Source organism: Crocodylus porosus, unplaced genomic scaffold (genome assembly GCF_001723895.1).
Source record: "Crocodylus porosus isolate Cpor-Errol unplaced genomic scaffold, CroPor_comp1, whole genome shotgun sequence".
In the NCBI taxonomy this organism is placed as follows: Eukaryota; Metazoa; Chordata; order Crocodylia; family Crocodylidae; genus Crocodylus; species Crocodylus porosus.
The window spans coordinates 14,386,237-14,399,406 of NW_017728910.1; the positions used below are offsets into that span (position 1 = coordinate 14,386,237).

General features: G+C 44.0%; 1 protein-coding gene across 1 annotated transcript in view; it reads right to left on the reverse strand.

The window, feature by feature from the left end:
• TNIK (TRAF2 and NCK interacting kinase) overlaps nt 1–13,170 on the reverse strand; it is a 318,039-nt gene that overhangs the window by 259,047 nt on the left and 45,822 nt on the right. Inside the window, exon 2 of the mRNA XM_019532732.1 lies at nt 7,472–7,537. Coding sequence (XP_019388277.1) covers nt 7,472–7,537 — 66 coding nt within the window. The remainder of the gene's footprint in view (nt 1–7,471; nt 7,538–13,170) is intronic.

Genomic DNA, 13,170 nt, shown 5'->3' on the forward strand with positions numbered 1-13,170 from the left:
GCCCCTAAAAAAAAAAAATGTAGAAAATTAATATTTCTCTGCCCTTGGTTCCTGTCAAAAATGACAGGAACCAAGGGCAGAGAAATATTAATCCTGTCAAAAATGACAGGAACCAAGAGCAGTAGGACCCAGGGCAAGCCTGGCAGGCTCCAACAACAGCAGGGCCTGTCCAGCCCCGCCCCCCAGCCAGAAGCCCCAACCCAGGTTTCTGGGCTGGGGAAGCAGCCCCTCCCTGCCCACACCTGATGCCCCACGCTGCAGCTGCTTGCAGCCCACATAAGGCTGCCTATGCCCGCTCCGGACAGCCCTATGCAGGCTGCAAGTGCCTGCAGAGTGGGGCACCAGGCGTGGGGCGGGGCAGGGCAGGGGAGGGGCCACGCCCCCCCCCGCGTTCAGCTTTTCCCTGGGCTCCTTCCCTGCGTGGAGAAAAGTAGCTCCTCGCCCGCCCCATGGCTGGCGCTCTCTGCTGCAGGTGCTTGCAACCTGTGTGGGGCTGTCCAGAGCAGACACAGGCAGCCCCAGGTAGGCTGCAATCGGCTGCAGCGTAGGGCGCCAGGCATGGGGCAGGGAAGGGCTCCTTTGTCCCCCGCCACGCTCAGCACCACCTTGTATCCCGCCCCATTGCCAGGCTGGCAGTGGGATGGGTTACAAGCTGGTGCTGAGCTCGGGGAAAAGTGGCCCATTGCCTGCCGCACGGCCAACGCCCCGCGCTGCAGCCACCTGCAGCCCGCACGAGGCTGCCTGTGCCTGCAGCAGAGCGCGCCAGCCATGGGGTAGGCAAGGGACCACTTTTCCCCACACTCAGCACCAGCTTCTTCCCTGCTGGCAAACAGGGGGTTGGGGCTGTACACTGCCCACCCGCCTGTACCGTGGGGCTGGGGAGCACTGGGTGCAAGTGGGCAGGGAGCTAGTGGGAGCACAGAGCACGCACCTGTGTCCCAGGGCCCAGAACAGGGTGGCAGGAGCACAGAGTCTCAGCTGGCAGAGGCCAGCTCCCCCCTCCCTTCTGGTGCAGCCCCGGTGCTGGCCCTGGGTCACTGGTCCCAAGATGGTGACCAGGGGGCAGGGCACCTGTCAAGGGGCGGGGCTACCCATGCAGCCCTCAACAGCCTGCCAAAACTGGGTAAGCGGCCCTCCACCCAAAATAACTGCCCGCCCCTTGTATAGGATCTCTCTCCAAAGGCATATCCACGCAGCAAAATGAAAGCATAACCGTAGTACAGGTAGACTGGCTTTAGTTCAGCTGGCATGGCTAACAACCATACAGTACATGTAGAAAGCCCTCTTTCCATCACACATTCTAGTTGTTAGCCCGCACTGAAATCCATGCCACAATGTCTTCTCTGCTGCTAATAAAGTTAAAGTTAATGCAGGCAGTCATACCTAGTTACAGTCACACCTTCATTTACTATAGAAATACACTCAAAGACAATCCCTAATCCTTGTGTTAGCTCAACTCAGGAAAACAAGTCTTCCGGTAAAGTTCAATGGATGTAGGTAGATACCTTTAGATCACTTTTCAGTCAAAAAAGTATTTAGAGCTGTATGACCCAAGGTAAAAAACTTTGACCAATACGATGGATGGATGATGAAATACCATTCATTGATGTCACTGAATTTCAGCTGGAAACACCAAGCAAAGTATTCCAGTAATAATTACCAAAGTATTTCAGGGGCACTAATATTCTGTCGTACAGTGCCTGGCTCATGCAATATGGATAAAGAAAGGCTTTTCAAAGCAGTGTCACATAGGACCTATATTAAACTAGAAAGCATAATACACTAATAGTTCAAAAATTCTTATTTGCATGTGGCAGTCTTGGCTTAAGTTGATGGGAAAATTGTTAATATCTTGAGCATTTTGATATGGTTTTTATTACTTTCCTTGGAGTCACGATCACCCCCCACACAGCGAATGACAAATGGTGAAATTTGGGAAAGAGTTCCTCTAACTGCACTTTTTATTGCCACTGCTGTGACTGCGCCTGTTCTCTAGTAGGAAGTGTCAAGCTTCAGAGTTCTCATCGTGTCAAGACGGTTGTATTATTCAGATCTCAGAATGCTGTATTAGTACAAGTGTAAGGGTTTCAAATTGCACTACAGACCCCACACACCCAGTCACTGAGAGACTGTTCTCTCCTGGTCATGGGTGGGGATTGACCCCTCATCTATACTGGCTCCTGACAGCATGCAGACAGCCAGGCCTCTGCAACAGGCAAGTCTTTCAAGGAAGAGGTTGTGGCTGCCACTTCCCTTTTCTTATTGACATCAGGGTGCCCAGCACTGTTTGAAAAGGGAGCTGAACACATGCTAGCCTTGTGCAAAGCAGAACTCTGTAGGATGGTGTAGTCCAGAGAAGGAAGATGGACATTAGCTTAGTTTTGCCATGCATCTGCTGTAGGACCTTGAACAAGTCATTTGACCAATCTGAGGACAGGTGAAAAACCTGACAGTAAATTGTTTGGAGCTGGGACATCTGCCTATACTGGGATGGTACATGTTACACAACAGGAGCTCCAGGCAGCATTGCGACTTCTGTGTTCTGTGGTAATCACTATATCACCTATTACTGGTTTGATGATTGGATTTGAGTTTGACTTCAATTTTTCCCACCCTTGGAATGGGGCATTATCCAGGTGGCAGAACCATCACTAATGGCTGCAGCAGGGAGAGAAGAAAACACAAGGTACAGAAAGGGGGAAAAATGGAAACAGGAATTCAACAGAAACCTAAGAGAGTTAAGGCCCCTTTGCGACATGATTGGGTCTAATTAAGAAAGTAAAAGGGATCCACTTCCTTACGTTCTAATCAGTAACAAACATATGCTCCCGAAGTCGCAGGACACCGGACAGATTCCGTGTCTTAATTCACTCTTTTTAAAAAGAATCCCACACCAACCCTCCTGCTTTTGCGTATAATGAGGAAGAGTAAAATTATTATGTTAAAGAGGCATGCTGTACAAGTGAAACATTTAACATTTTCCCTGAAGCAAAATTTGACAAAGTCAAACATCCAGTGTTTCCTTAAGTAAATACAAATCATTGAGTAAGAATCTCAAAATGTTGAGCAGGCTTGAAGTCCATCGTACACAAGCATCATACGTTAATGTGAAACCAAACATACCACACACACCCTCTTGCCTGAACAAATATTATCTTATACCAGAGCCTTTGCACTGTCAGAGTCAGTGGTTGGGCATCAGATTACAAGTGTAATTCCAGGAAGCAATTTTTTTTTAAATGGGAAAAAGTGATTATTTTGGTGATTGAAAGTGTTCTGAATATAGCTGTGGTCATTTTATAACCAGCTGTGAAGCTCAGTTACTCAGGCCATATTAAAGCTCAGCACTGCCTTAGAACATCAATATGAGAACTTCTCGCTTGTGGCAAATAACTTGCACAGTCACTGAGTCTCTAAGCACTTTCAGAGGCACATATAGCACTGGCATGCTCATTTTATGGAAGGGTAACTGAACAGTGAAAAAAGCTGAATGACTTTCACCAAGGTCTCAAATTAACAGCAAGAAAAACAGAGGTCTCCCCATCTGCACCCCCTTAGCCTAAGAACTGAACTGCACCACCCCTAATATTCTGCAGTATACATATCCTGCCCTTTAGTCAGTGCACACTGCTGTCTCAATGGACAGATCTACACGCGCTGTTAACAAGCCTGAATAAGCCTGGAACATTTCACCGCAGAAGGATCTGCTTGCCAGGTGCAGCATCTTCATGCATTTCCAGGACCGCAGCAACATGAGCTGGGGCAGAGCAGCTCAGGGCTGGCAAGCGGTTTGGAGGGGGCCGGCGGAAGGGATGTTTCAGCCCCTTGCTCTGGGTGGTAGTGAGGAGCTAATCTGGCGAGCAGCCTGCTCCTGCATGCATTTGAGCACCTTTGTGCAACAGCCAGCACCAGTTACAGTTGACACGTGTGTTTAAAGCGCACACATTAACTCCTCTGCAGGATATTACTTAACACAGATAATATTATCCTACAGTGGAGTTAATTCGTTTACTGCACTCTAATACAAGCACATGTGTAGACTGACACTTTACTAATTACAGTTGACCGATTAGCTCTGCAGTAAAGTCCACATGTAGATGCACCCAATCAGAGTTTCAGAACTGCTGTAGAATTAGGGCTAGATTCCTTTCCGGTGCACCTGTCAAATTCAATGGCAGAGTCTGGACTTCAAACATCCAGTATGGCCTAAAGTGTTCAACTAGTCAGACAGGTCATAACCCCTTGGGATTAAGAGCTGTACCGGAGGCTGGTTTTCAATGGTGGACCGAGGTCTGACCTGTGGAATCTTTGAGCACTTGCTCACCGGAGCAGCCTTATTGGACTATTCAGATAGGTTACTGCTAAGGAAGTATAAGTAGTCCCCAAATCAGCCCTGCAGTATAGGAAACCCCCTTCCCTTCAGCAATTTTAGCAAGGTAAATTGACCAAATAGTGAAAGGAAATGCATAAAAACAGCTGCTCCATGATAATGGAGAGAGTGAGTCATGTAAAATTACCACAAATCAAGAAGCAAGTAGACTGAATTTACATCTGGGCTTGGATTTGAGTGAGAGGAAGAAGAAGAGAGGACACTACCTCCTTGATTAGCCTGACTTTGATAGGTGTGGGCAGAACTGCACTTAGTCACAGCAGCTTGAACCTGGAATGATGCCCCTGAATTTGCTCCTGTGCAATACTCCAAAGATGCCTGAAGTCAATATGGTTTCACACCCATTTTGGTGTAACACATAGCAGTATCTATGTACATATCTAAACTGCAGATATTGTTCCTGTGGATTTGACTGTCCAAATATTTTAAAGGAAGCCGAGAGGTCATTTCCCTGGAACACTGACCTGTTCCTCTGCTTGCCTGCAAGAGGCATACAGCATTTTGCAAGTAAGTTTATAACATAAGGGCTACAGGGATGGTGTTCCTCTCCTCCACTGGTTCAGACTTAACATCAGGGTCAGTCAGCTAAGCTTCAGAAATCAAGATTCATTCATGTTCGCATCCTTGAGTTCTGCTTTCTGATTTCAAGTCAGGTGAATCCAAAAAACAAGAGAGAACCTTAGCCTACTGTATAGATGATGGCCAAGCCACGCAATCTACACTTAGATGAAAATTTCTCTCAAATGGAAGGGTGTTTAGACCCTGTAACAGAGTGCCTTTAGGGAAGGCAGCCAGTTCTGGGATAGAAGTCCAGCTGTGAGTGATAATCTGGCAGTTTAAAGCCCAAGCAGGGAAACAGCAGACAGCTTGAGCTGGGGGAAAGAAGGTTGTGGCCAGGAAACAGACTGAACCCCAGAAGACCTTGTTTCAAGGAAGGGCCAGAACTACAGGGCCTCGCCTGCTGCCTGGAGAAAGGCTGAAGGTTTGCTTTACTCGTGCATTTGCTGTCTGGATCAAGGATTATTGTGGTGTGTTATGAGGAGTTATTTGAGGAACTCCTAAGGGAGAAAAGTCAGAAGTGAGGTTGCAGGCACTCAAGCCAGCTTGTGAAGTATTGCTTGGAGGGTCTGAAAAACTCCTCAGGGGACAAAGCCTATCTGCATGGCAGCAGGTACATCAGACTGCTTACAGGCCTGGGATATTGTCTCTTTATGAACCCTGCCGCCTTGTTCGGCACTGATAGCATACCAATATTTTTGCATTGGTTTGATTACAAATTAATAGCCCCAGCTAAGTTAAACAATTAAGAAAAGGGATGTTTTGCACAAAGGAGAAAAGGCAACACACTGAAATAAGCAGAAACTTTTACCTCCCAGAAAAACCTAAGCATGAATAATTATGGACAGTGTTAGCTTATATCGGAACTTTGAAAGTGAAATATTTCCACAGGAAACAATTAAGAGTCCTGTATAAAGAATACTGTAAGCTCTGGGTACTGCGTTTCCCTTTCTGCTTTTCCACAAACACGATATGCTTTCAGAAGGGATGTTATAGTCACATAGTTTCCACCGATTGTTAGAAATATGCGCATGTGAAAATTAGGTCAACTTCTACAGCTATTTTACCAGCTGAGAAAAAATAAATAAATCTCATGCTCATAGCCTCAGTGATTCAGGAAGAGCAATGGAAATAAAAAGACACAGTATCACTGACAATGAAAATAAAAGCTTCCCCACCAACAGGAAGACCCACAATGCAAAAGGAACGTTCACTGGAACATAGCCTTGATAAGGCCAGTTTATTCCAATTCAGAAATTCACATAGTTTAAACTCCAGAAGTTTCTTTTCATCCTCAGTTCACTTAAATTTTTTCATCATCATATTGATGGGATTTGCCCACAGCCATGGGAGGATACAGAAAACAGGATTCAGAACAAATATTTTCTGTCAGATAGCTTTTTACGCAAACTTCTCCTTCTGCTTCATCTTGGGGGAATTTAGTATAGTAACATGACAGCAAGGACACATTTTTCAAAGTGGCAGATGTGGGAGCAGGTATACACAAAGTCAGTTATTTTTTGGTTTTTTATTTTATTTTTTTTTTTAATAACTGAGAGAATCTGTGCCTGCACTTCCAGTAACTGAGTTCACAGTTACCTAAGCCTCACATGCAAATCTAAGTTCTGTGTGTGCATGCACATAATCTGATATGGTACATATACAGAGGCTTTTGGAAAGTTCGGACCAGAGGAGCTATTATTAGAACCAAAATAGCATAGGTACATGGAGAATCTACACATGCAGTTCTCTTGGGAACTTTTTAATTCTCATTGTTATACCATGTATGTAGCAGACATGAGCACTGCTCCTCTAACCCACTGCAACCACCAAATGCAACCAAGTTGAAGATTCAGATTCTAAAGAACCCCTTGAATTGGGTGGCAGAGGTAGTTTAGCAAACAGAGGGTCAACTGCAAGATTCAAAAACTGGACACAGATTTCAAAAAGTCATGACACTTTTCAGGTATTTCAAGTGTATTGGGCAAGATCTATTTTCCATAATCAAAAAGACTTCAAAGACAAACCTTATTTTTAAAGTTACCTTTGAGTTTTCTTTGCTTACTTACTGTATTTGCTTAGTAAAGATAGCAATTTCTTATTATGTGATTGTTTCGAAATGTAAATGGTACAAGTAGGCTTAAACTAAACTCACTTCCTTTGTAAACTATCAGTTCTCAAGTCCACTCTTCAGAAATAACAAATTATTAAAAGTACAATCCCATCTAAAATGCTCCCTTCCTCTACGTCACATTCAGGCATGAATTAAAAAGGACTTTAAATAAATTTCTCAGAACAAATTAAATTGCCAGTTTAAAAAGTATGCTATTCTGGAACACTGGAAAATTCAAATATTAAAAAAAAAAGGGTGGGGGGAAGAGGGAGAGTGAATGCCACAAAGGTTTCTAGTTCCTGGTCAGGGCTGAAATGCATCTAATTTAACATAAATAATCAATGAGTGTTCCAATATGTACATACACCAGGAAAATCAAAATGGCTTAAGATACAGTTTTTAGACCTTACCTTATAGACCTGCCCATAGGTTCCATTGCCAACTAGTTCCACCAGTTCAAAGATACCTGCAGGATCCTAAAAGGAAAAAATAATAAAAACGATGAACAAACATTTACAAGTAGTCTCAAAAGCAGCAATCATTCTGCAAAGTGAAGTCAACATTTCATTGACAACTGCTGCAATGCGTTAATGGTTTCCTTTAGCCTAATCGTGGATTAGCAAAATTATAATAATATCAAATGGAAATATTAGCCCACCCGGTATATCCAGTGAGCCAGTTACTTAGGGCCTGGCCCTACAAACACACAGCCACTTAGCATGACCCGTCAGAAGGGGATTCTTAGTAATAAGGCTTAGGTCCTGTAGTTGTTGTAATCTGTTCCAAAACCAGCTTAAAGAAACAGTTGTCAAGATGGTATTCTGGTAGCAGCACTATCCTTTTACTGGCTAGAGCCTGAATACTCTGTGTACATTTTAGAAATATTCGGTTAGATCTGTTAAAACGTGCAAGTCTTCAGTTAAAAAAACAAACAAACAAACAAAACAACAATAAAGTCTTGCCCAGAGGCCTGGTTTAGCTTCACAGGAAAAATTCCATGTTCACAAATTGGTTTCAACTGACATTTCTCCTGGCTCCACATCCTAGCTGCACAATTCCCATTGTTTTTCAGCAAGCTAAAAGTTGTATTAAGAGCTACTAAATTTATGTCCATTAACCTGGACTGCACATCAATTGTGTAATAGAGGTCAAGATATAAATCAAAATACTATAACAAGCATCTCCATAACAGAGACTGTAGGGCCTGTTGTTAGGAGAGCTTCCATCTCAAGTCCTCAAAACACCAGATTCCACGCACTGAAAAGTGCAGAATTACACACACACACACACACACACACACACACACACGGTGTAATTACAAGGTGGAAATGAAAGGAGGGAAAGTTAGCACTGTTACTTTACCACCATGTCTCTTACTTTATTCTGGGACTCTTTAGTCACAACCATCCTTTCCCTCCCATCCCTGTGCTATTTTCCTCTCACTGTGCTGCTTGTCCCCAACATACAAATTCTGCTTTAAACAAATATCCCCAATTCCATCTCAGCCCCTTCCCCCCCACTCTTCCCCCCCCTTGCTAAGTTAAGAGTCTAAGGCTAGGTACAGACATTCAAAAATGCAAAGTGGAATCAATCCGAGTTACGCGGTCTTCTGTAAGCGGCATAAGTTCATATAGTTAGTGAACAGAGCACACATTCGCCTGGGGATGGGAAAGGGGGCGAGGAGGGGAAGACCAAATCTTAGACTAGGTTACTCCATTTTTAAACCAGTCTAAACACGCTGAACCTACCTTCTGTTACGGGTGTAGACTCGTTTCTGATCACTTATACCAGTAAAAGTGTAATGTCTGTTCCTGGCCTAAGTGTCTTGTAACAGCAAAGTAAGTTGTGATTATTTAGTCTCCTGGAATCAAGATTTCCAAACACACACAATAGGCTGCACTGTCTAGGATTTCAATCTGTCCCCCCCTGCAAAACTCTCAATTCAATGAAGAAAAGCAGCAAAGAAATGAATGTGATTAATTGTTGCTAACAGCTCATATGTGGCAGCATCTTTAAAAAAGATGGCCCTGGCTATGCTGGTTCTCCACAACTAGCTCAATGCAATTAATTTGGGACTTTCTTTGCAGCCCTTCACCAAGCAGGTCAATCCTTATTTCCAAGGTGTGACCTGCTCTGACTATGCTGGATGCATGCTATCAAAGAGAACATATTCCTTAACTACCCTCCTTCCTTCCCTCCTTATGCCCTGGTTCTCCTCCTGGCTTTCCAGAGCATATGGCCACCAGGCTTCAGACAAGTGGGCAGTTGCCACATCCTGAATGGCACCTGCAAGAAACATGACGTACATACACAAGTTGAGAGGAGGCTGATGAGCACCAAGAGAACCATATGGGTCCTTGGTAGTGCTGCTTTGCAAAGATCCTCACACCAAGAGATAGGTACAGCACTCCACCTAGTTTAAAATCTATCATGTATTTTTTATTTTGTGGAGGGGGACGAAAACGAGGGTGTTTTGTTTCTCCCCTCTCCAACAAGGGGTCTGAAACTGGAATTGTTTGATGAAGCTTCTGTGCCAGCCAGAATCTTACCTGCTAGATTTTTGAGCAGCAGCCATGTCTACTCAGCAAGCTAATGATGTGGCATGCTAGCAGATGAAAAAGTTGCAATAAGCAAAGTCTGAGAAAGCAAGAGAGTACAGATGAGAATCATATACGAGGGTAAGGAAAGGCCACATTTTGAAGGTGCTCCCTGGGAGGCAGAAGATAGATACAATCACCATGGTGCAAATATATATCCTGAATCAGTTGACAACTCCCATAAGATGAACTCAACTCCCGTAAGGTGAACTCAGCAGTTAAAAGTTGATTTTTAGGTTTGCTCATTGAAACCCAATGGCCCTGGCTCACATGAGAGAAGCTAACTAGTTGTGTCAAGGGAGAAAATAGTCAATAAGTGGAAATAGCCTATTTTATTAGCTAGCCCATCTCTCCACAGTGCACCAGTATGTTTACGGGCATTTTGTCCAAGCCCACTTTACCTCCCTGCAACCCCACTGCCCAAAAACCATCACAACCTTCCACTATCCGTCTTACCATACTGAACACTATGCCGACTACCCTGGCAGTCTTATTTTTAGACTTAAAATTCTGCCTTTAGTCATTGCTTAGACATGATCACAGATTCCTGACAAGCAGAGCTAGAATTTTTTAGACTGTAGCTGGGATATTTTTTAGCATATTAAATGTGTACCATAAAATACACATTGCAAGACATTCCTGGACTGCAGACATTCCTGGACTGTACAAAAGTCAGCAAATTACTAAGCCTCTGCTTCCAAATGAGGAAGCTATAACACAGCCCTAAACAGTAAGACATACTAATGTAGGCCTTTTTCATTTTACCTCTAACTGCTTCAGGCACATAGGGGTCCCATTCCTGGGTCAAAGTAAGTGTTCAGGGTCCATGTACCTTGCAGTCAGGAGGAGAACTGCAGCATGTGTCAACTACCAGAGGTATACTTAAATCAACATCTAAAGCAGTGAAGCCATGGCAGTAGCAATCTGAATAAGCAATCTGTTCTGGTACGGCCTACATGGAGACCTGTATCACCACATCTTTCCTGCCACAAAGCTCTCTAGATTCAAGCCATCTTGAACCTGCTGCCATCACTCTGACTGCAGCACAAATATACCCAAAATCAGCGAGGCTGAAGAGTACTGCAGTGCAGGGAAGGAATGAACTGAAAATAGCAACAAAGCAGTGCAAAGGCTGCTGTACAAGCTCCACGCTGACGAAGCAGTGTTCTCTACAGAAAGGAAAAGGGACTTGGAGCCAGTTGTGCACCAGGCTCTTATAAGCAGAAAGGAAAAAATAAAATCATGGCAGCTGCTGTTTTATTTTTGAGTTCTGCTTCCAGGAGTTATTTTGCTCAGTGCTGGAGTTACATACACCTCTTCCAAGGTTATTGCATGTGTGTGCATTTAATCCATTTGAGGAGGAGGGGCAGAGGGAGACCCAGCGGACGAACAAGTCCACTCCATATCAAAGCTGCATTGCCTTCCTCACTCTGATTTCAGGGGCTCTCTTCAGTCCCCTCTGGCAATTTGTTTTGCAGTCCATTTATTATTTCCCTGCTAGGATCCAGTAAGATCAGTAGGCAGAATGGCAACTTGTGGAGCTGGCTCTGTATCAGCCCTCAGCTAACAAGGAGCAGTTGCAGGCTTCTTCCTGCAGCCTAGCTGAATACACCTCTGCCACCCAGGCCAAGGTCACTACAGATTCATGGCACCTGGCAGTTCTTACCTGGCTCTGTCTTACCTGTGCATCCATTTAATTATATACATACCTTCCCCTACTTGGCTCTGACACCCACTTTTCCATAACCAGTGTCATGATAACCTAGGTAGCTTGCAGCAACTAACCAAGTGACATGTTTTGTCTGTATGCAGGCACAAATGGTTACAATTTGAATAGGGCCATGGCAACATGACTGGAAGATCAGTTATTGACAAATAAGGAGAGAGAGAGCAAGAGCAAGCGCGAGATCTCCTCTTGCAAGCTTGTGTTGTGCCATTGCTTAGCCTTGCTTTTTAAATTTTTTTTCCCCAGTGCAGCCTGCAGTGCCAGGAACAATGATTCTTCTGAGGTCCTTTTTCAAGAGGCCTTTCAAGTCTGTGTGTGGGGAAGCCTAATATTTTGTTAGTTTGCCTTTCAAAAAAACACACAGCGGTGGAGCGAGGGCACAGAGAAAGAGGAAATCTTTCTCCACCAGCCCTTAAAAGTCAGCCTTTATGTGGAGAAGAGCTTTTGCATCTTAATAACTACTATGGGATACACTGCCTCTCTGATATGAAACAAAACATGGCTACACTTCTCTCCCAGGGCTGAAATGCAAATTGCTCATCACTGCAAAAATCTTAGCCGATATTGTAGAGATACTGCAAGAACGTAGTGGAGAGTGACAGCAGCTCAGGAACGTGGAGCTGACATTAAGGAATCAAAATATGGAAGCATTAAAATGAAACGGGGGATTAAATTATTTGGGGGATGAGGGGGGGAGAAAGAGGAGAGAAGCCTGACAGGAGACCATTCCAGGACAAGCAGCACATAAATCTCAAACCAAACAAACAGTCAGTTTTTCAGATGGGACTTGCACTCTGCAGTTTACAGCAATGTATGCTACTCTAGCGGTTCCCAATCTGTGGTGCGGGTACCACCAGTGGCACACAGACAACCTGCCAGTAGTATGCATTAAGAGATTCATTACAATTACTTTATACAACAAAAATTTGCTGGTGGTACTTAAGGTTGTATCATTTTAAATTGGTGATGGGCAATCTGTCAGAGTTTGGGAACTGCTGCTCTATTCCATTTGGCAAATTTTTTTTTTGCCTCAAAGCTCAATACAGGTAAATGTTTCAAGACCTACTTTTACCTGCTCTTGTTAATACCATTTTTTTTCTTTTTTTAACCCAAACTGGCCTCAAGACTGAAATATTATTACTATGGGAGAAGTTACGCAATCAAACAGCTCAAATCTGCTGAGTCCTTGCAATTGTTTTTCTGAGGCCGTGTATTTCTCCCTTTGTTATAGCAAGAAGCTGTATTGTTTAGGTTGCAACTCAGGTATTATTACAAACTACCATTTTCACATACTCCATGTATAAAAAAAATAATAATCTTTCCTTCACATACTCTAAAGAAATCTTTTCTGAACTGAAAAATTTCTGAACACTTGACTGAACAAGAGGCGGAGAGAGGGAGGGGTGAAAAAGCCCCAAAAAGCTGAAGCAGCAGCAATGCAACACTTGTTTTTATTGTCGTTTTATGGAAGTCTATTTGTAAAAGCTTAAAACATTTTGGTAAGTAACTATAAGCAACAGGGCTCAGTCCTTGGGCCCGCACTGTTCAACATCTTCATCAGTGACTTGGACGAGGGGGTAAAAAGCACCCTGTTCAAATTTGCTGATGACACTAAGATGTGGGGAGAAGTGGGCATGCTAGAAGGGAGGAATAGGCTGCAATCGGACCTAGACAGGTTACAGGGGTGGGCGGATGAGAACAGGATGGGATTCAACACTGACAAGTGCAAGGTGATGCACCTGGGGAGGAAGAACCAGCACCATACCTAAAGGCTGAGGAACTCCCC